The 20,185-nt window shown below is 46.9% G+C and overlaps 1 protein-coding gene across 3 annotated transcripts in view; it reads right to left on the reverse strand.

Moving 5' to 3' along the window:
- KCNIP2 (potassium voltage-gated channel interacting protein 2) overlaps positions 1-20,185 on the reverse strand; it is a 98,610-nt gene that overhangs the window by 38,287 nt on the left and 40,138 nt on the right. The window contains exon 1 of one of the 3 annotated variants that reach the window (XM_033149856.1): positions 11,828-12,345. The exons of the other annotated variants lie outside the window; for them this stretch is intronic. Within the exon in view, the coding sequence (XP_033005747.1) occupies positions 11,828-11,915 (88 nt within the window). The 5' untranslated portion in view covers positions 11,916-12,345. Of the gene's footprint in view, positions 1-11,827; positions 12,346-20,185 lie in introns of those variants that run through there. 3 annotated transcript variants of the gene reach the window in all.

A 20,185-nucleotide genomic window follows, 5' to 3' on the forward strand; every position in this document is an offset into this window, starting at 1 on the left:
TCAGGGAAGATGGGAGGTGTTGGACTGCAACTCCCATCATCCTTGAATGACAGCATCCATGAGATGCTTCCATGCTTGCTTGCTTCCTCTCTTCCCTCCCCCCCTCCCTCCTTTGCTGGCAAATATTATAAACAGGACTTAGTGGTTTTATGAGTGGGTAGGGGTTCTTAGATGGCACTTCCTTCACACTGTGGTGAGTCCCCCCTCCCGCTGCCTATGTGGGAGGGGGCTACCCATTCTGCTGAGTGAGGCCCTGGGCTCCTGCTCTGAAGACCTGCCCTAATGGCACCACTATGTGATGGACTACATGTAGTATGTGGGAGTTACTCCAAAAAGGGAGAAAGGAGAAACAGCAGCAATAGTGCACTCTTAGCACTGGATTCAAATTGGCAAGAGCATCACACAAATCAAGAAATGTGGCTGGGGCACTTTTGTTTGATTCTGCAGAAAGGACTTCAGTCTTGACTTCTTGTCCTTATAATGGAAATTGCAATGACCTACTTCACAGGGATAGAGAGGCAAGTGAGATGACGGGTAGTAAAGCGCCTGACATGCTGAAGTGCTTCAGAAATTATTTATAACAAATAAGCGACATCACTCTGAATTCATTAATAGCAACCAGCAAATTCACAAATGAATTACCAACAAATGCTTCTGTCAGTATAGAATACTGAGCCCATAAATCTGGGGGTGGAAAGAAGAGATGAGACTCTGAAATGTTGTCCAGTTTGCTTTCACTTTGCTGTTGAGTTTTTAAGTGTTAGCACTTGGCACCCTCCCTCTTATCTTTCTCTCCTTGTTGGTTGTGCCCTCTTAATGTATTGGGCCCCACAGCTTGCAGCCTCCTCTTTGCACCTTCTGATGCAGGGAACTTGCATGCACTGAAAGCTACACTAAAGTTAGAAGGTATCAATTCTGTATTTCAGGAGTGGGGCAACCTGTGGCCCTCCAGATGTTTCTGGCATACAACTCCCATCATCCCTGATCACTGGGCCATGCTGGCAGAGGGCTGATGGGAGCTGGAGTCCAACAATGTCTGGAGAGCCACAGGTTCCCCATCCCTGCTGTATTCCATGCAACACCTCTGTTGTCTGAAACACAGCTGCTGCTGCTGCTGCTCCTGCTGAAGAAACCCCACTTCCTGCTCCAAATGGGCATGGCAGGCAGGGTCCCTGCCAAGAAACTAGTCTGCAGCTGGGTCTAAAAGCATTTGAAAGAAATGGCACAGTGGGACTAATTGAAGGCATGGAGGACTTTGCCTGAAAATTACATTCTCAGTACGTTCACACTTAGGGAGATTGCCTCTGGATGCTGACGTCAGTCTCATTTGACTATAACAGTCAAGAGTGTTAGATTAGAACTGGGGAGGCCTAGGCTGAAATAACCACTCAGTGTGGGTAGCCGCTGTCTGTCAACCTAACCTACCTCACAGGGTTGTTGTGGAGAACCACATATACTGCCTTGAGTTCCTTGCAGGAAAGGTAGGATAGAAATGTAATGAACAAGCAAACGCATGTCAAGCAGCTATGGGGACACAGAATAGCAGTGTGGTGTCTACAATGCAAGCCTATTTGGAGCCCTGTGGTGGAGGAGGTAGGGAGGGCAGAAATGCCCAGGATTCCCCCATTCGGGCCGTATCCTGGCCCCTGTGCTCAGAAGCACAGGGTCCTGCCAAAGACTCCTCTAGCCCAGCTTCCTGCTCTCACAGTGGCCAGCCAGATGGCCATTATAGGAAACCCACAAGCAGGACTTGAGTGAAATAGCACTCTCCCCACTTCCGATTCCCAGCAACTGGCATTGTGCCTCTGACAGTGGAGGCAAAGCAGAGGCATCATGGCTAGGAGTCACTGGCTACAAGCCTTCTTCTCCATGTGCTTGTCTGCTTTTAAAGCCACCCAGGTCGGTGGCCACGACTAAATCTTGTGTGAGCAAATTGCACAGTTTAACTATGCGACGGTGTGAAGAAGGACTTTCTTATGTTTGCCTTGAATCTTCTGACATTAAGCATCATTGGATGGTCCTGGAGTTCTGGTATTAGAAAAGAGGGAGAAAAAAATATCCACTTTCTCCACACCATGTATAATCTTAATACACCTCTTTCTTGTCCCCTGTACTTTGTCCTTTCTCTAAACTAAATAAAAAGCTGTCCTCCTGGAATGGATTTTCAGCCTCTACAGCAACTGGTACTGTCCATTATCGTAACCAGTGTTGCCATCTTCTTTTTCTTTCAAAAGCACCATCTCCTTCTCAGGTCAGTTTCTCCCTCTGTCTCTCTGCATGTACCTTGCATTCCTCTCTGTGCATGTACCAGACACCACTGCCTAGTAGTTCATTGGTCTAGCAGGTAAGATTGCAGCCAAAGCCCTGCCTGTGGACAGCTCCAAACTAGTCCTTGTCGGTCACCTTCACTTTTCTTAATCTGTTCCCTGCCGTTTTTGTGTATGTGTAAAATCATACTGTATAACTGGCAGAAGACCCACCCTGATGAAGCTTCCCAGACAACAACAGCAACAAACTGCAGTGTTCTGTCAAAAGAACCGAGAACTACAACATGATCCAAAGAATGGACTGCAAAGTGCCATTCTTTCCTACCCATAACCCCCACCTCCATGAACACTGCTGGCATTACAGAGTGCCAACATGATGGAAAGGAGCACAATATGTCATCTGGTCATAAACTGTATGCTAAAGTCCAGCGAAGCTAAGGCAGTGGCATCCATCACACCCACACCAACAACTTCTGGTACTTATGGAACCCACAGCACCTAAGACCTATTATTCCTACTTCAGAACTGGGGAAAGCTAATTTCCCTACTTCTCAGTGTTCAGAATCAAAAGACAATTATTTAGGGATCATCCCATTCAGCAACAGCAACTTCAGAAGTCAACTAGAGCTGAACACACAAAGCAGTGATCTCGGATGCTCAATTCAGAAGCACAAAGATCAGGGTGCTTTGATATTAAGAGCATGTGCAGAGTGCTTTCTCCTACCTCCAAGTTAACCATAACTAGACGCAATACAACTGGATTTAGATGGGGGGGAAACCCCACCACAGGTCAGAGGATGATGACTCCTGCGTTTCTCCAAAGTCTCCCTTTAGGAATTTAAGCCCCCAGGCTGTCCATTAGACCACTGGTCTTCAGCTGGTGAGTTGGGTTGCAGCCAAATCCAAGGTGGGCCACAACAGGAGCACCACCACCATGCAAATATATGGTAAAAGATTAAGAAGTAGATCCCCAAGTGAATGGACTAAAAGCGGGTCCTGGGTCTCAAAACGCTGAAGACCATGTGTTAATTTGGGAACACGGATCAGTGCACAGGCATGGGGACCTTATAAACTGAGGGGAACTGGGTAGCCCACTGCCGACATGCTAAGAAATCAGGGACCCAGGGAAGGAAGAAAAGTGCAGGTAGAGTAAAGCAATTGCAGAAGAAGAAAAAGAGAAGACACTGCGGATGTAAAGGAGCTGGGAGCCCCTTTCTCCATATATTATCCTTGCTGCCTGCTATGCGGCAAGAACCCCCTTTCCTCCCGATTTCCAGCGTCTCCACCTGGGGTTTGCCTTCAGCACTTCCTTTCCACCAGACACCCTCCACCCCCCCGCAGCCCACAATTTACCTTCAATGCCACTGAGGATCTTGAAGCACTTGGTTGTGAACCAGTAGGACATGACCAGGAGGATGACAATAAGGGAGGCATACAAGAGGCTGTCACTGTGTGGCGTTTCCCTCTCCATGTCTCCATGCCAGATGCGTTGCCCACCCTGCTTTCCCTTGGCTCCCCCCCGGTCCTCTGCTACGTTGGTGCCAGCCTCTTCCAGGGAAAATTCAGAGCCACTCTCGGCCCCGTGCACAAACGAGGCTCCCCAAACCAATTACATTAATTGTTCTCCTTCCAACACATGGCGCCTGTCTAAAAATAACTGGCTGGCCCGGGGGGAGCCCAGTGGGGTGAGCATTAGAGAAGGGGAAGGTGAGCTACTTGGCCAGGATCAGGACCTACTGCGTTGGATCTTCCTGTGTGAACTCACTACCCCCACCCCACAAACTGAGGCCACCTCTGTCCCACAGCAAGGGTTGCCACCTGGCAGTTTGGGGCTTCCCTCCCCCCTCCCCATGGAGCTTTATATATGATGAATGGGAAGATATTAAATTGTGCTTAATTAAACTGCACATTAAATGAATGCGCAGAAGTGATTGGGTTTCTGCTTTGCTTTCTGACTGCTTGAAAAAGGCAGTAACTCCCTCCACAGCTCAAATCTCCCCCAAGGTAAGATATGGAGGCCAGGAGTGCCCATTCTCAGCTACGGCAACTTCTTATGGTCTTTCAAATTTAATTCTTACTCTCACACACTTCCTTCTTCTTCCCTAAGCCAACTGCTTAGAGCAGCAGGGCTCACTGTACTGAAACCTTGGTTAGATATAAATACGGAGGTGTTTCATGCCCCACTCAGGGAGTAAAGGGTCCGCAGGGAGCTGCCCTATACTCTCAGACCATTGACACATCTTGATCAGCATTGCCTAGATCAGTCTTCTTCAAATGGGTCCTCAGATGTTGTCGGACTACAACTCCCACCATCCCTGACCACTGGCTAAGCTGGCTGCGGATGATGGGAGTTGTAGTTCATCAACATCTGGAAGACACCCCTAGTCTAAATTCACTAGTAGCAGTCCTCCAAGCTTTCTGCCAGGGGTCTATCCCAGCCTTATCTACAAACTTTGCTGCAACTCTTCTTTAGGAAGCATGAGGTGCCAATTAAGAAGCACTATGTCTGTGAAGTCTGTGCGTGTGCACACATGCATGAGTGTGATCAGTTAAGCTTCACCCACCTCCAGATGCCCAAATAGCTTTGCTCTCAAATTTCAGCATTGACTGAAGGAAGTGTTTTACTAAGCAGTATTCACTGCATCAAAGCTGAGAAGCAACAATCCAGCCTAGTGTTTAAAATGAAGGAAGCAAACTTTCTGATTAGACAGAACGCTTCCTTAGCTGCAGATGTTCTCAGCAACAAACAAATAATGGTTGGCCGATATCAAAGACAGGCATGGGGAAGGAGCAGAAGCTCTCCACAGGCAATACACTAAAACCAATCTTTGTTAAACAAACGGGGTACCTGGGAGTAACAGCCCAAACACTTCATGTCACCACTGGGTAACCCACAGGAATAAACAGTGTCACCTTCTTCCATTTCAGAGAGAGAGAATTTTCCTCCTTCACTTACGAAGTTACTGCATTTTTACAACACAGACAGACCAAGAGGAAACAGGTGTATTTATCCCTAGGAATATGTAAGTCTCTCTCTAAACACTAACCAGACATGATTCACCTGAGGTGCGTAAGGACTTACCTTTAGCACAACAAAGATAGTCCCCCAAATATAAGTACCCTGAAATGCAGCATACACAAGCAACATTGCCTCCTCCAGCCCTTCTCCATAATCCTTTTGTGATCTATATGTGAAGCAGATGACAATGTCCAAGGGTATGGGCTCAGTCGCTCACCCTTTGGCCTAATAATACTACTGTATAATAATATAGCATCTTCAAATATTCAAAGCACTTAGGATAACAGGAAACTGCCTTATACAGAATCAGACCATTAGTCCATCTAGCTCAGTATTGTCTCCACTGACAGTGGCTCTCCAGGGTTTCAGGAAGCCTCTCCCTCGTGGGGGAGGGGTTTGAACCTGTGACCTTCTGCATGCATGGCAAATCCTCTACCACTGAGCTATGGCATTTCTATGCACAGCCTGTGTTGCCATCAGTGCACCACTGTGCTGTCACCTTTGCACACAGTCAGAGTCTAAGAACCAGGTGTCATCACCCCACTTATCTCCCTCTATATGTAAAAAAGCTGTGAATGCGCGTACACACACACACACACACACACACAACCACCCACCAGTTCCCTGACGAGACAGCGCTGGCACTGAGCTAAAATTAAACAGTCACCCACCTGCCTGGGTAAAAATAGCAGACAGAGTTGCACATCGGCAAGGCTTCAAGCACAGCCACTAATTTTCCATGCCATTGTGAATGTGTGGCCCCATGATGACCCAAGGGCATGGTGCCATATGCTGCAGCCTGCCCCTATCAAACACTGTGCAAGATGGGTTGCCAGATCACAAAAAGCCATTTGCATTCAATAAAAAAAACCCAGGATGGCTGTCTTCTTCTGCAACCCAAGGGAGATTAGAGGTACTTGGAGAATTTGAGCCAAAGGCTCTAGACACCAGAGCATCCTTCATCGCTCTCCCTCCAGAAATAAGCCAAAAATGCAAGCAGCATTTCCTGGATACCACACTGTGCAAGACCATCACAAAACACTCTGTCCTTTCTCAGCAGTTTCCCAGATCTGATCTAGAGAGGGGAAAGGTGCTCCCAGGAAGAGCTTGCTCTTTGCCAAGGCAGCCAGAACCACCGCAGGGAACAGCAAGGGAGACGGGCGACTCCATCAAGGCCTCTCTTTAGGAGGATTCTGACTGTCCTCGAATCAGCTGACTGAGGAAAGAACTGTGTGCCAAGAACAATCCTGCCCTCTTGACTCAAGCATTTCCACCTGCTCTGTTCCTAGATATAACCTTGGCTTGAGGAGGAGGGAGCACTTCCAGGGAGGGGCTGCTCTCTAGAATCTGTAGGTAGAACTATATAACTGTGTTATAAAGACTGTAACTTTAAGAACTGGTTCCTGAGCTTGCTGTTTCCTTCCTCCCTCCCCACCCTTTTTCCTTCTGTGCCATGTCTTCTTAGAGAGTCCCTGTCCTCAGGTTTACAATCCTACTACTGGTTGTTGTAAGCTGCCCTGGGAGCCTTTTTGTCTGAACAGCAAAAATACACACACACACACACACTCCAACACAATCCCATCTCTGTCAGCTATGGGTTAATTACACACACCCCAGCTTTGATTTCTATCTGAAATAGGGCAATGGATCACATGGACCATTTCATAGTTATATAACAGCAACAGATTCCTTAAAACGCAACTCAGCCAGCAGTGGAACGTGGGTCCTACAGAATTTGAATCTGCCTGCGCCGTCTGTTCAGCTAAGGCAATGCTCAGGAAATGAGGGTTCATCACTGATGACATGGGTGCCCTTTCCTGCAGCTGGGAGCGCACTCACCTAGATTACCTGGCGTGGTCAGGCTGATCTAATGATGGCTAATACCTTTTTCTTCTTCTTCTTCTTTTGCTTTATCTGTCCATTAGGAGAGTTAAATTTAGGTCACAGCTGAATCTTATTACAGAGCTGCTAATCAGAGTGGGAGCTGATTATTAATAAAGCACAGCCAAATATTGACAAAAGGCTATTTTTGGCTACAGATGTTACTGTTTCAATCTGGTTGATTGATCCAGAATCATTTCTCTTCGCCCAGTGTCACAGGGAGCTCACAGCATTCCAGGGCACTTTTAACAGGAGAGTCTGTGCTTTATTTGGACTGGGTCCAGCTCTAATGGCATGTTAATGAATAATACAGAAGAGAGCACCTTAGGGCATGTGCAGAGTGCCTTTCATTCATTAGCCACAATCTGCTTCTGCACACCTAGAGACCCGTCCAGACTGTTTTATTTCATATGTATTAATTGCTCTTTGACACAGTAATAGTCCATTAGCAGTGGGTTTATTCTGCTTTATTAGCTGTTCTGCAATGCTTCCCCAATGCTACCACATTATTGGAGGGGCTACTGTGCAACAAGATAAACCAGTTTGTTGGTGGTATAATAAGTTATGGGATTTTAGCAGGAAGTTATAGGATATGCACTGATGGGAAATGAAACAGTGTGACCACCCAAAAACGTCTGCATGCACAAACAGTATTAAAAGTGGGATTGTGCATGACCACCCAGATAGCACTATGAACACATGAATGCACAATAAAAATGATGTATTAAGGCCCTATGATTAATTGCAAAGGTTTTCTGGGAAAAGAATCAAACTCTAAGCAGGCTTGTATCCTAGTACCACTGAAACGCCTCTGGAGGAGGAACAAAGCAGACCAAATAATAAGGGTGCAGACCCTTGAATCCTAAGGGGAAATATGGTAACTTAACTTATATTACTGTACTTTTAAGAAAATAAAGTGTATTAAAGGTCATGATATAATTTTAACATAAAAACAAAAAACGCATCTTCTCACTAGTTAATATTAGATGATACCCTTGCTTATGGCAGAGTCCAAAAAGCCACATTCCCATGGCCAAAATTCAGGTTTTTATTCTTGCAGAAAAAGAGAGAGGACATCAGGCCTACCTGAGCTTGGAGTTTGAATCAGAGGTACCTTTCCTTACAGGCCACTGGCAAACGCCCTCAACTAATAAACATGCATGTCTGGGGGGGGGGGGGATGATAGATGCAAAAACCCTTCCATCCAGCTTCACACTTTATGCAGGATATTGCATAAACATTGGCGGCCCAAGATTTCAGCAAATCTGGGCTGAGTACATCAAGTGCCTGGTTGTTGCGATTCAATCAGTCCCTGGAGAAGCTGCTGCGAGGATACCAGTTGATCCCTCACACCAAATATTCTGTTTTGAACCAAGTTTATCTTCTTTTCCACCCTTCACACAAATTGAATCCCTCTTTTTTCAGGGCAATTTGATTAACTGTCTGCAGCCAGCTACAGGAGAAATGTTCTCAATCTACATTGTCTTTGTATCAAGTAGGAATGTTAAGGGAGCAAACCCCATTGAGCAGCATGTTAAATGAAAGGGTGGTGTCATTTAAAGAGCCAGAGCCAGGGAAAGATGTAGGGGGGGGGGAATTCCATTTGTTTTAACAGGAAGCAAAGAAGTCAACTTTCCCCTTTGCACCTGCAGTATGTGATCGGAAATATCCCAATTCTCACAAGGATTTCAACACGATGGAACAAACGACGCTGCAGTTAGGGTGAGACAAAGTGTGTGTGTGGCAGGAAGAAGGGCTTTTTACAAATGCTTTTCCCACTGGGGTGGGTGTTAAAAGGGGTGAAGTCCTACCCTACCGCCCTGATAAGCACTTTCCCTGTCATCCCCAGAGCATATTGAGAGTGAGGATATAATGTGATGCAGGAAGTGCTACTCTTGCTATGAATTGGCTTGACAGTGTTTGCACACAGCCAAATCAAATTGGCTGCATGACATCATCTTGCTGAATACATGCTCTCTCCCCCCCAACTGACACTGAAACATCAGTTGATCAGGCAGCAAAAAGCCTGTGAACAGCAGTGAAAGGGGTGGGCAAAGGAGACTTGGGTGGAGACAGTTCAGCACCCTGAAAGTGCTACTTTTAAACAAGCAAACAAAAAAGTTCACATGTGAACAGTTGGCACAGACTAAATCAGAATGCCAGAATCCATATTTTCTGGTGTTCGCCACCCAAGCATGGGTGCACCTGTGTTAATCATAAAGCCAAACAAACATACACAGCATAAAGCCAAACTGGCTTTAAATCTTGAGAAGAACACAAGCTGCTGGCTAAACCTGATGATTCTGTTTCTGTTTGCCTCTGTTAAACCTCAACCATGGATGCTGAGCTAAGGGAGACTGACAAATTCTGAGTGCCTTGACTCCAGAGTAAACTAAAGTTATTCATTCCTGACTAACCATAAATGGTTCAGAGTATGCCTATTGCATGACCTAGGAAAACCGAGGCATGGCCCATGAGGAACTTGTCTTGACCCTCAGGCAAACACAAGGATGACTCTAACATGCCAGTTTTAGGGACTTGGGTGCTACTGCCAATGGCACAGAGGACAAAATGCATCCTTCTGAACATGCAATATGAATATGCACCTAAGCTCTGATGCCCAGCTGTGAAATGAATTTCCTGACAAATAGTATGGCAAACTGGCAAAGTAGGGCAGGAGGACCAATTGTGTCCTCATTCTACCTGGGCAATCAGGTAGTGTGTGGTGTGGCTGACAGAGCATGGGGCTTGGAGGACAAGGAGTTCAGAGCTGAAAGACATTTTCAGTCATTACTATTCAGTTACATTAAACCAGGGATGGGGAACCAGATGTTGCTGGAGGTCAGGGATGGTGGGAGTTGTAGTCCAGCAGTATCTGGAGGGCAACAAGTTCCCCACCCCTGGATTAGGTACTTAAACAATAAATGGCATCAAAACCCAAGATTTTGAGATCAACATCACAGCAAGCACACTTTCAGCCCAAGGTACCGGCATCATTTAGAATCTCAACTTCACTCTCCAAGAAATGGGCTTAAGTTCAAGAAGTCCTCCTGGTAAACCAGAGCTACCGTTGTCATCTCCTGCAGGCAGGTAAGTTACACCCACATGCAGTCCATTCACGAGTTAGGCTATTTCTCTGCCTTCCTCAAGAAGATACACTTGTCACAATAAAATTTACAAAACTCAAGACTGGAACCCGCTAAATCCAGAATTAACATCACTAGATAGTGAAGTTGGTACAAAATGCAGCCGTTGATGTTCCTCAACTTTTCAGCGTTCATTGCCAGCATCCTACCAAACAGTTGTGTGTGACTCAAGAAATGGCAGAGACAGCTTCATGGTTCAGAGCAATGTGCCACTCACTGTATCCAGAAATAGGCTGGGATGGGCAGTGGATGCAGGAGGAGACCCACCTTGAAATACTGAGCCTGGGTCTAGTATGGGAGAGCTGAAAGCGAGTCTGACCACCTCCACTGGGCAACTGGACACTTGACCCAGCAACAGAAATCCTTTGAACATTCACTGAATTCTAGAGACCAACAATCAGAGGGAATATGTTGGGGGTGTGATTCTTCCTCAACTCAGTGAGCTTCTAGATCAAGAAAGGATGACATCAGAGGAGAACCATTTAAGATTTAACTAGAAAAGGAGGACAACACACATTAGAAGTGGTGTGGGGAACTTCTGGTATACTCCAAATAATGTTGAACTAGAATTCCCATCATCCCTGACTATTTGCCTTGTTGATGGGAGTTGGAATCTAACAAGATCTGGATAGGCTCCTCATCCTTGCATTAGAATGTGCACTTAAATCATGACTCACTCTTTGCCCCAAACCTATGCCTGGGCAGCACACAGGACACTGAAGGAATGGAGAAAGGCTGTGTTACACATTGGGACAGGAAAAAGCTGAAAAAGCCCAGAGTCTCTCCATATAGGCTGGAATCTGCTCGAGCTCAACCACCTGAGGCTTGCTTTTCTGGGTCAGGTAATAGGAATAAGCATGAAGTTTGGATGCACAGATCAAACGGCATCAGCTCAAATACGAAGTAATGGGCTCCAGTCCAACTCTCGGTGCTTCTGTTTGCAGAGCAGAGCTTCCATCTCTCTGCCAAGAGGCCTTTTACAGGGTGGGGTGGAAATGGGCCATGGGAGCCAACACATTAGATATGCCTCATGTTTAAAGCAAGAGAGTCTGAAAAGGGTGTGATGCAGGAACGATTTCTTCCCAGCCAGCCCTGGTGCTCCCAGCAAGGCTGCAGAAAGACCCAGCCACCAATTCCGAGGACCTGATTGGGGGTCCTGGCCCTGAACCAGAACAGAAGTGTATGTGTGGATGCGCAACTGAAACTCAGTGTCACTTCATCATCTCTCAGGCATGTCATTTTGGTGCCCAAGATCACCAGGCAATTTTCATTGTGGACTAGCCACATAAATTTTGTTTCCTTCTTCCCCTACTCCAAAGAGGCAGGATGACCTACAACTAAGGGGGGGGGGAGAGAGAGAGAAAGATTGCTCCCCCCCCTTGTGCTTCACTGCAGAGTCCATGGCTTTAAAGACCACCCCACCAAATACTCATGATCTCTAGGCATCTGCCACAGTTCCTTGCCATGCCAACTCCCGAGCCCACGCCTCCACCAGAACCCAGGAAGCAGCCTACCTTGAGACAGGGTCCCCGTGACCAGCTGGTAGAAGAAACGGATCGCCCGCGCCAGCTGCCTCTTGCACCGTCGCTGGCAGTGAGTCATGGTGCCAATGCACAGTGGCAGGGTGGCCCCCAGTCAGATGCCCTCCCAGCAGGAAAAACAACTCCCTGGGCAGGGTGAGAACTAGAAGTGCTCAAGGAGTAGGGGGCCCTTCTGTTCCTGCCTCTGACCGTGCCCAGACATCCGAGCCAGAACAACCCCCTGATCTCAGACAGACAGCAGGGCTAGGTGGGAGGAAGAGGAGGAGGTTTGTGCTCAGATAATTCCGCTGGGATTGGTGGTGGCACAGGCAATGCCTGGGTCACCGCGAGAGCAGCGGCTCCCAGTAAGGGGACACGCCCAGAGCTGTGCTCCCCATCCAGATTCAGAAAGTCCCAGCACTTTCGAGGGCTTCTGAAAACTTGGAACAATTGTAGCACAGGACAAAGCTGAGCACGGAGCGGCTTGCTGCTTGTCTTAACTGCGAGCTTCTCTAATGACACACGCAAGAGGTGCTCCCTCCTCGGACCCTCCTCCTCCTCCTCCTCCTCCTCCTCCTCCTCCTCCTCCTCCTCCTCCTCCGTGCAGCAAAGTTGCTGGAAGAAGCAGCAGCGAGGAGTGGACAGCGAAGCAAGAACCACAAAAGAGGCAGTGCTAAGTGGCTCTCCCAGCCAGTCGCATAGTTCCATGAAGGGGAGCAGCTGGCAATGCCCTGCCTTGGGGGAGTGTCCCCTTCCAGGCAACGTTGGGCAGCAGATGCTTCTTCGGTTCCCTGCTCTGCCTGGCATCTTCCTCTGCCACACCCAGCGCTCTACAACAGGCTCCCGAGAAACCACAGGCAATGTTGGTTGGCATGGCAATGGTCTGACTCCACAGGTCCTGCTGACCAATGGGGCGCTGCCTCCTCCAAACGCCTTTCCTGCAGGCTGCAAGGATCTGCCTTTTCCATCAAAGTGGGGGAAGCATCACCGGACAGGGCACGGAGACAGACACCTAGCACTGCTCCACATCTGGCTCTGTGCAAACAAAGGAGTGCTGGCAACGTAATTCCTCAAACTATCGGGGCGATACATCAGCGAGTGACAAGGGAAAGCTGCAGCTGGGTGAAAATAAAGAGCTAGGAAGAGACGCAGCTGTGGACCGCAAAACAACCTGCCTCTGTATCTGAAAAGGATCTGGGTTAACAACCAAGAAGGAGAATGGCAGCCCCAAAGGAGGGGTTGGTGGCTGGCCACACCCTATAGTTGTGCCCGCTGCTTTTGACAGTTTGCAGTGACATCCTTTATTACACTTTGGCACAGTTTGGTTTCTGAAGATAACAGGCAAATGCATGGGGCTTTGTTGCATGGTGTGAAAGAGAGGTGATGCAGGTGTCACAAACCAAGTAACTTGTCCAGACAACCCAAAATGGTTATCTTGCTAAGAGCTAGCTTATTTTAAAAAAAAAAACAACACATGCAGGAATGCAAGAGATGGTGTATCTGCTTTCATACGCACCTTTACAACTCAGGCTTTTACTGCCATTACCTTATAGGGATCCAGGTAGCAAGATAATGAATGGACACCAGACAGAAGTACCTGGAACAAAGCATATACGCAAGCAAAGCATATACAGTACGTATATGGAGACATACTTTCTTACTTCACTCAGTTTTACCCCACTTCTTATCCTGAAGAGTATTACACACAGTAGCTTAAAGTGTTCGGAGACTTATATAAGCAAATGCACTTTGTGAATAACCCAGAGCAAGCCAGACCTTAGCAAAAGCAGAGGTTTAGTTGGGGGAAAGCAAATAAAAGCACGGAAATCAGAGGTAGGGAAACCTGTGACCCTCCAGATGCTGCTGGACTACAACTCCATCTTCCCTCACCACTGGCTGTGAAAGGCTGTGAGCAGATGAAAACTGGAGTCCAAAAATATCCTGAGAATTGCAGCTTCCCTGGCACTGCTTTAGATGCTCTAAAAAGCTACAAAAGACAGAGTACAGATTTTTTATTTTATTTACTTCAAACATTCACAGAATGCCTTGCAGCAGAAAACTGTTCACAGGGCAGCTTGCAACACTTTAACCCAAAATGCAAAGAAATGCAACCTATACAAAACTGAACATCCATTCAAACCTACAGCTTTGTAGTTAAATATATTACATAATCTCCTGGGAGAACAAGCCTTGTCTCTCCCACCACAGAATCTCCCAAACAATACATAAGGTAAAGGGACCCCTGACCATTAGGTCCAGTCGTGTCCGACTCTGGGGTTGCGGCGCTCATCTCACGTTACTGGCCGATGGAGCTGGCATACAGCTTCTGGGTCATGTGGCCAGCATGACAAAGCAGCTTCTGGCGAACCAGAGCAGCACACGGAAACACCGTTTACTTTCCCGCCGGAGCGGTACCTATTTATCTACTTGCACTTTTGACGTGCTTTCGAACTGCTAGGTGGGCAGGAGCTGGGACCGAGCAACGGGATCTCACCCCATCACAGGGATTCAAACTGCCGACCTTCTGATCAGCAAGCCCTAGGCTCTGTGGTCCCTAAATACATAGCAGCCTGCTAAATCCAAGCATGGATCCCTTTCATGGAAAAAAGCCTTTCTGATAATTTTGGAAGTATTGTTATTGCATGCCCACGTGACTTAGAGCCAGTTCCAACAAGCTTCATGTACGCTCGTGTTGTTGTATGTACACTAAATTTAGCAGGGAACGTAACAGAGTAGTAGAACACATGTGTTTCATGCAGAAGGTTCCAGGTACAATCCCTGGCATGTCCAGTTACAATATAGGATCTGCCCAAGACCGTTGAGAACTACTGCCAGTCAGAGTAGGCAATACTAGACTACATAGACAAATAATCTTCCCTGGTATATGCACGCCTGTTATGTTCCAGTTGCCGTGTTGAGTATCAGTTGGAGGTTAGGATTTCCCCCAACTGTTGGGAAACCTTGAACTGAACTGAACATTGTTCAAAGAAACAGATAAAACAATGGCAACTTTCAGATCATCAACTGTGCCTATACACCAGTGGTGAGAAACCCATGACCCTCCAGATGCTGACTGCATCATCCCTGGACGTTGACCGTGTTGCCTGGGATGGATGGTAGTTGGAGGTACAACATAGGCTGTGAAATCCTCTTTAAAGTCATCCAAGTTGATGGTCATCACTGCGGGAAATATTACACTTTGCCATTCCTCCTGTTGCCATTAGCAGGACCAGTGGGGGCAAAGTGTTAAGACCCCCTTTCCCCCACTCACACTGTGGTCCTGATCCAACTCAGCAAACCCCTCATCCCTGACTGTCTCTGTCTGTCTGTCTGTCTGTCTGTCTGTCTGTCTGTCTATCTATCTATCTATCTATCTATCTATCTATCTATCTATCTACGACAACACTCCAACCAATCCAAGGCCAAAATCTTGGTCCCTAGACATAGGGGTCATCTCCTTGCATCAATGTGGAAGCTTGTCTTTAGCTAGTTGTGCATGTCTGAGAAAGGGTAATCTCTTTGGCCCAAGAATATCCTCAAATCATGTACTATTCTGCAAACACACCCCTCTCTATACCACTGACCCTTCCTAGCTTAGAGATAGACTCAAGACCACCATGCCACACTCACAACTACGGGGTCAGATCAAGACCAAGGAGGGATGGCATACAAGTTTACTGCATGGCATCTGCTTAAAAACTCCCTGGTGCAGCAGCTCTGAACACAGAGAGAATCAACAATCTGTAGCCTTCAGCTGCCATAAAAGCTGAGCATTACAATCTTTCCCCACTTCTCCACTTTCACGGCAATGGTTGGCTTGCTACATGACTGGTAGTCACAGATATCTGCCTCTCCGTGTGCTTACAGTCAAAACATCACACGTTTTGAAGGAGGCCCCCTGCACAGCCACATGATTCCCATTGAGAGTGATAATCAAGTATGGATTTCCCTACTGCTTCTATGCATGCTTATGGGTGAAGTGGGGTTGTTCTAGCCTCTTCACAGTTCACAGTCATACTCTCCCTGCAGTGTATAGATTCTAGAAGCAGTGAGTCATGAGAGCAAGTCTCTGGCCCATTGGTCTGAGCCTGTGCGCACACACACCATGTGGAGAATGCCATGTCTGATCAATGCATACATCCCTGTATAACTGTGCCTTACAATGATAAACTTTCTGATGCAAGAGAGATGTACAAGTTAGGCTAAATATACATGAGTACTTGTCAACAGAGTACCAGTAGAGTGTGTGAATACAAACAACACTTTGCTCACTGTCAGTACTCTGCGTATTGAGTTTATTGTATACTAATTCCTCCCCTCCCTTTACCTGGTGACAGTGGGCACCAGCCAAGCAGCTGGGCTGAGCCACCATGTGAATTGACCACAATGCCTCTGGAGTAAAGATTCCGCTGGGGCATTGTGGGAAATGAAATCAGCAGGCAGACCCGTTTGCCTGGTGCTTCTTAGAAGTGCCAGGATGAAGACGTGGGGGCCGCAGCAGGCATCAGTGGCAGCCCCTGCCAGGCTGCTGGTGCTCTGGCAGCTGCCCAAGGATGCCAGGTGCTGCTGCCAGCCATGAAACAGGAAGTGGTAGTCATCCTAGATTGTGTAATAAAAAGAATGTAAGAGTGCAGCATTCTGTGGGAGTCTTTGTTTATCTTGGTGCTCAGTGACATCCTTTGCAGGAAGAACAGCAGCAGGAGGCACAAGAAGGCAATGCTCGTCATAGCTGGGCCTCCACTGCATGGCAGGGAGTATTTAATAAACCACCCAACATGGGTTTTCTTTTCCTGAAGATCTCAGTTCTAGCCTACTTGAAGGCATATTTGCAGATACACTGGCAAAGAAGAGCCATATGGATCAGGCCAGTGGCCCATCTAGTCATAGAATCATAGAGTTGGAAGAGACCACAAGGGCCATCCAGTCCAACCCCCTGCCAAGCAGGAAACACCATCAAAGCATTCCTGACAGATGGCTGTCAAGCCTCCGCTTAAAGACCTCCAAAGAAGGAGACTCCACCACACTCCTTGGTAGCAAATTCCACTGTCGAACAGCTCTCACTGTCAGGAAGTTCTTCCTAATGTTTAGGTGGAATCTTCTTTCTTGTAGTTTGAATCCATTGCTCCGTGTCCGCTTCTCTGGAGCAGCAGAAAACAACCTTTCACCCTCCTCTATATGACATCCTTTTATATATTTGAACATGGCTATCATATCACCCCTCAACCTTCTCTTCTCCAGGCTAAGCATACCCAGCTCCCTAAGCCGTTCCTCATAAGGCATTGTTTCCAGGCCTTTGACCATTTTGGTTGCCCTCCTCTGGACATGTACCAGCTTGTCAGTATCCTTCTTGAACTGTGGTGCCCAGAACTGGACACAGTATTCCAGGTGAGGTCTGACCAGAGCAGAATATAGTGGTACTATTACTTCCCTTGATCTAGACGCTATACTCCTATTGATGCAGCCCAGAATTGCATTGGCTTTTTTAGCTGCTGCATCACACTGTTGACTCATGTCAAGTTTGTGGTCTACCAAGACTCCTAGATCCAGCATCCTGTTTTCACAGTGGCCAACTAGATGCCTGTGGGAAACCAGCAAACAGCATTAAAAAACAAGAGCCCTCTCCCATCCTGTGGCTTCCAGCAACTGGTATCCAGAAGCACTGCTTCCTGACTGTGGAGGCAGAGCAGAGCCATCATAGTTACTAGCCACCAATAGTCCTCTTCTGCATGAATTTGACTAATTCTCTTTTATAAAGCCATCCAGGCTGGTGCCCATCGCTGCCTTTTCTGGGAGCGAGTTCCATGCGCTGGGTGAAGAAGCACTTCCTTTTATCTGTCCTGAATCTTCCAGCATCATTTTTATGCCCAAGAGTTCTTGTGTTGTGAGAGGAGGGAGCAAAGCTTTCCTCCATCCACTGTCTTCATACCATGCATGGTTTTATAAACTTCTAGCGTGGTGCCTCTTACTTGATTTTTCTCTTTAAAAGTCTCAAGCGCTGCAACTTTTCTTCACAGGGGAGTTGCTCTACCCCCTTGATCATTTAGGTTCCTGTTTCTGAACCTTTTCCAACACTACACAATACCCTCTTTCAAGGTGAAAGGACCAGAAACAAAGCTGCAGTTTTGCTCCCTGTTTTTTGTAGGCTACAAAGCCTTTGTTTAAAGAAGCCAGAGAAGTGGTTTTTAGAGCACATGGTGCATGACAGAACAGGAAGGGCCTTTTTTAATCTACACACACTTCTGCTCAAAGGCTTTCTCAGCTATCTAGCAAGTGTTAGAGGAGGGGTACATCTAGTGGAAGAAGGCAGTACTACTATCCTTTAACCAAGGCATTGGTTTGTGGCGGCCATAATATTGGGCCCAGCCAGATACAGATGCATCTCAGACATGACCACCTCCGGTGAAAATAGAGATGTCCTATTCCTTAATAATAATAATAATAATTATTATTATTATTATTATTATTATTATTATTATACCCCACCCATCTGACTGGGTTGCCCCAGCCACTCCGGGCCGCTTCCAGCATGCCATATTTTTCCGTCTATAAGAAAATGGGGAGAGATCTATCTGTGTATAAGATGCCCCCAAATTTTGGACATCATTTTTTAGGGAAGAAGACTAGTCTTATGCACAGAAAAATACGGTATATAACATATATAAAAACATAACAAAGCATTAAACATTAAAATACTTCCCTATACAGGGCTGCCTTCAGTTGTCTTCTAAAGGTTGTATAGTTACTTATCTCCTTGGATTGGGGGTCACATAATTCCATACCCTCCAACATTTCTCCAATGAAAACAGGGACATCCTAAGGAAAAGCGAGACATTCCAGGATCAAATCAGAAACTGGGACGGCTTCTGTAAATGCGGGACTGTCCCTAGAAAAAAGGGACACTTGGAGGGTCTGCCATTTGGGCTACGCTCTGGGCTATGGCTGTGTGAAGCTGCTTACTAAGCAAGAAACCTCGTAAAAGTATTTCTTGGCACAGTGTGCAGTTAAACTATGGGTCCTACTTAGTCACCTTCCTATTTTCTTCTGGCATTGGCAGGCGGCATCACCTTTTGGCTGATTAGCACATCACCTACTAAGGGCCACAGCTCAGTGGAAGAGTACCTGTTTTGAATGCAGAAGGCCCTGTGTTCAATTTCTGGCATCTCCAGGTAGGGCTTGGAGAGACTCCAGTCTGAAACCCTGCCATTCAGTGTGGACAGTACTGAGCTAGATAGACCCGTGCTCTGGTTCAGTATCTAAGGTACCTTCTTATGCACCATGCCATGTCAAAACATGGAAAGATAGGAAGCTGTCTTAGAATCACAGAACTGAAGAGTTGGAAGGGGCCACAAGGGTCATTTAGTCCAACCCCCTGCAAATGCAGGCATCAACGTGGACTCGAACCCATGACCCTGAAATTAAGGGGTCATGTTCTACCAACTGAGCTACCTGAAGCAGGCCATTGGTCCATCCAACTGTGCTTTGTCTACACTGGCAAATGCTCTTCGGAATTTCAGACCAGGGTCTCTCCCAGGAAATGGCAGGGATTGTACCTGGGGCTGACTACATGCAAAGGTGATGTGCTACCACTGAGCCATGGTCCTTCTCTCACTTCTTTCCTCCCACAGAAACCATCCTTCTCATCCCACCATAAACGCTCTCTTCCTGTCCTACCCCTTCTGTACTTTCCAGAGCACACCTGCTCTATGTTTACTCAGAAGAAAACCCCCATTGTGCTCACTGGATCTGACTCTCAGGAAATTGGTATATAAAGGACTGCCGCCCCATTGGCCTCGTGCCAAGACCATTTTAGCTTCCCGGTTGACTCATAAATAGAACTGCTGTTTAATTACAAAGATAAATATAAAACTATTCCCAAATCTGTCTTAGGCACAAAGTGTTTATGTTCATAGTTTAATATTTCAATTGCCCCAGAGTCATTGCTACTGATTATAAAGGGATCCAAGGCTGCATTTGCAACAACATTTTGCCGTCAGTTTAAACATGCTATTTACAGTGAAAATTGCCTCTCCCCGTGCAGCAGCAGCGTTCACACTTCTTAATGGAAAATGCTACGAGGGAAAACAGTGGCTCTGGCCTTGCAAACATGAACTCATGGCAGTTTAGAGGCTCCCGCAGGACCATGCCACTCCTGGCCTGCAAAGTATTGATGACTGAAACCACATGGCTCCCTAACTCCTCACAGGACTCCAACCAGTCCTACGAATTAATGGCTAGAGGTAAGATTTGAACCAGGAACTTCACCTGGGGCTGATGAGAGTTGCAGGCCAAACCAGCGGGGAGGCAGATGGAAGCACACAGATATAGACATAAACTTACAGGTATATCCTGGTC

The sequence above is a fragment of the Lacerta agilis genome, chromosome 5, assembly GCF_009819535.1.
Source record: "Lacerta agilis isolate rLacAgi1 chromosome 5, rLacAgi1.pri, whole genome shotgun sequence".
NCBI lineage: Eukaryota > Metazoa > Chordata > Lepidosauria > Squamata > Lacertidae > Lacerta > Lacerta agilis.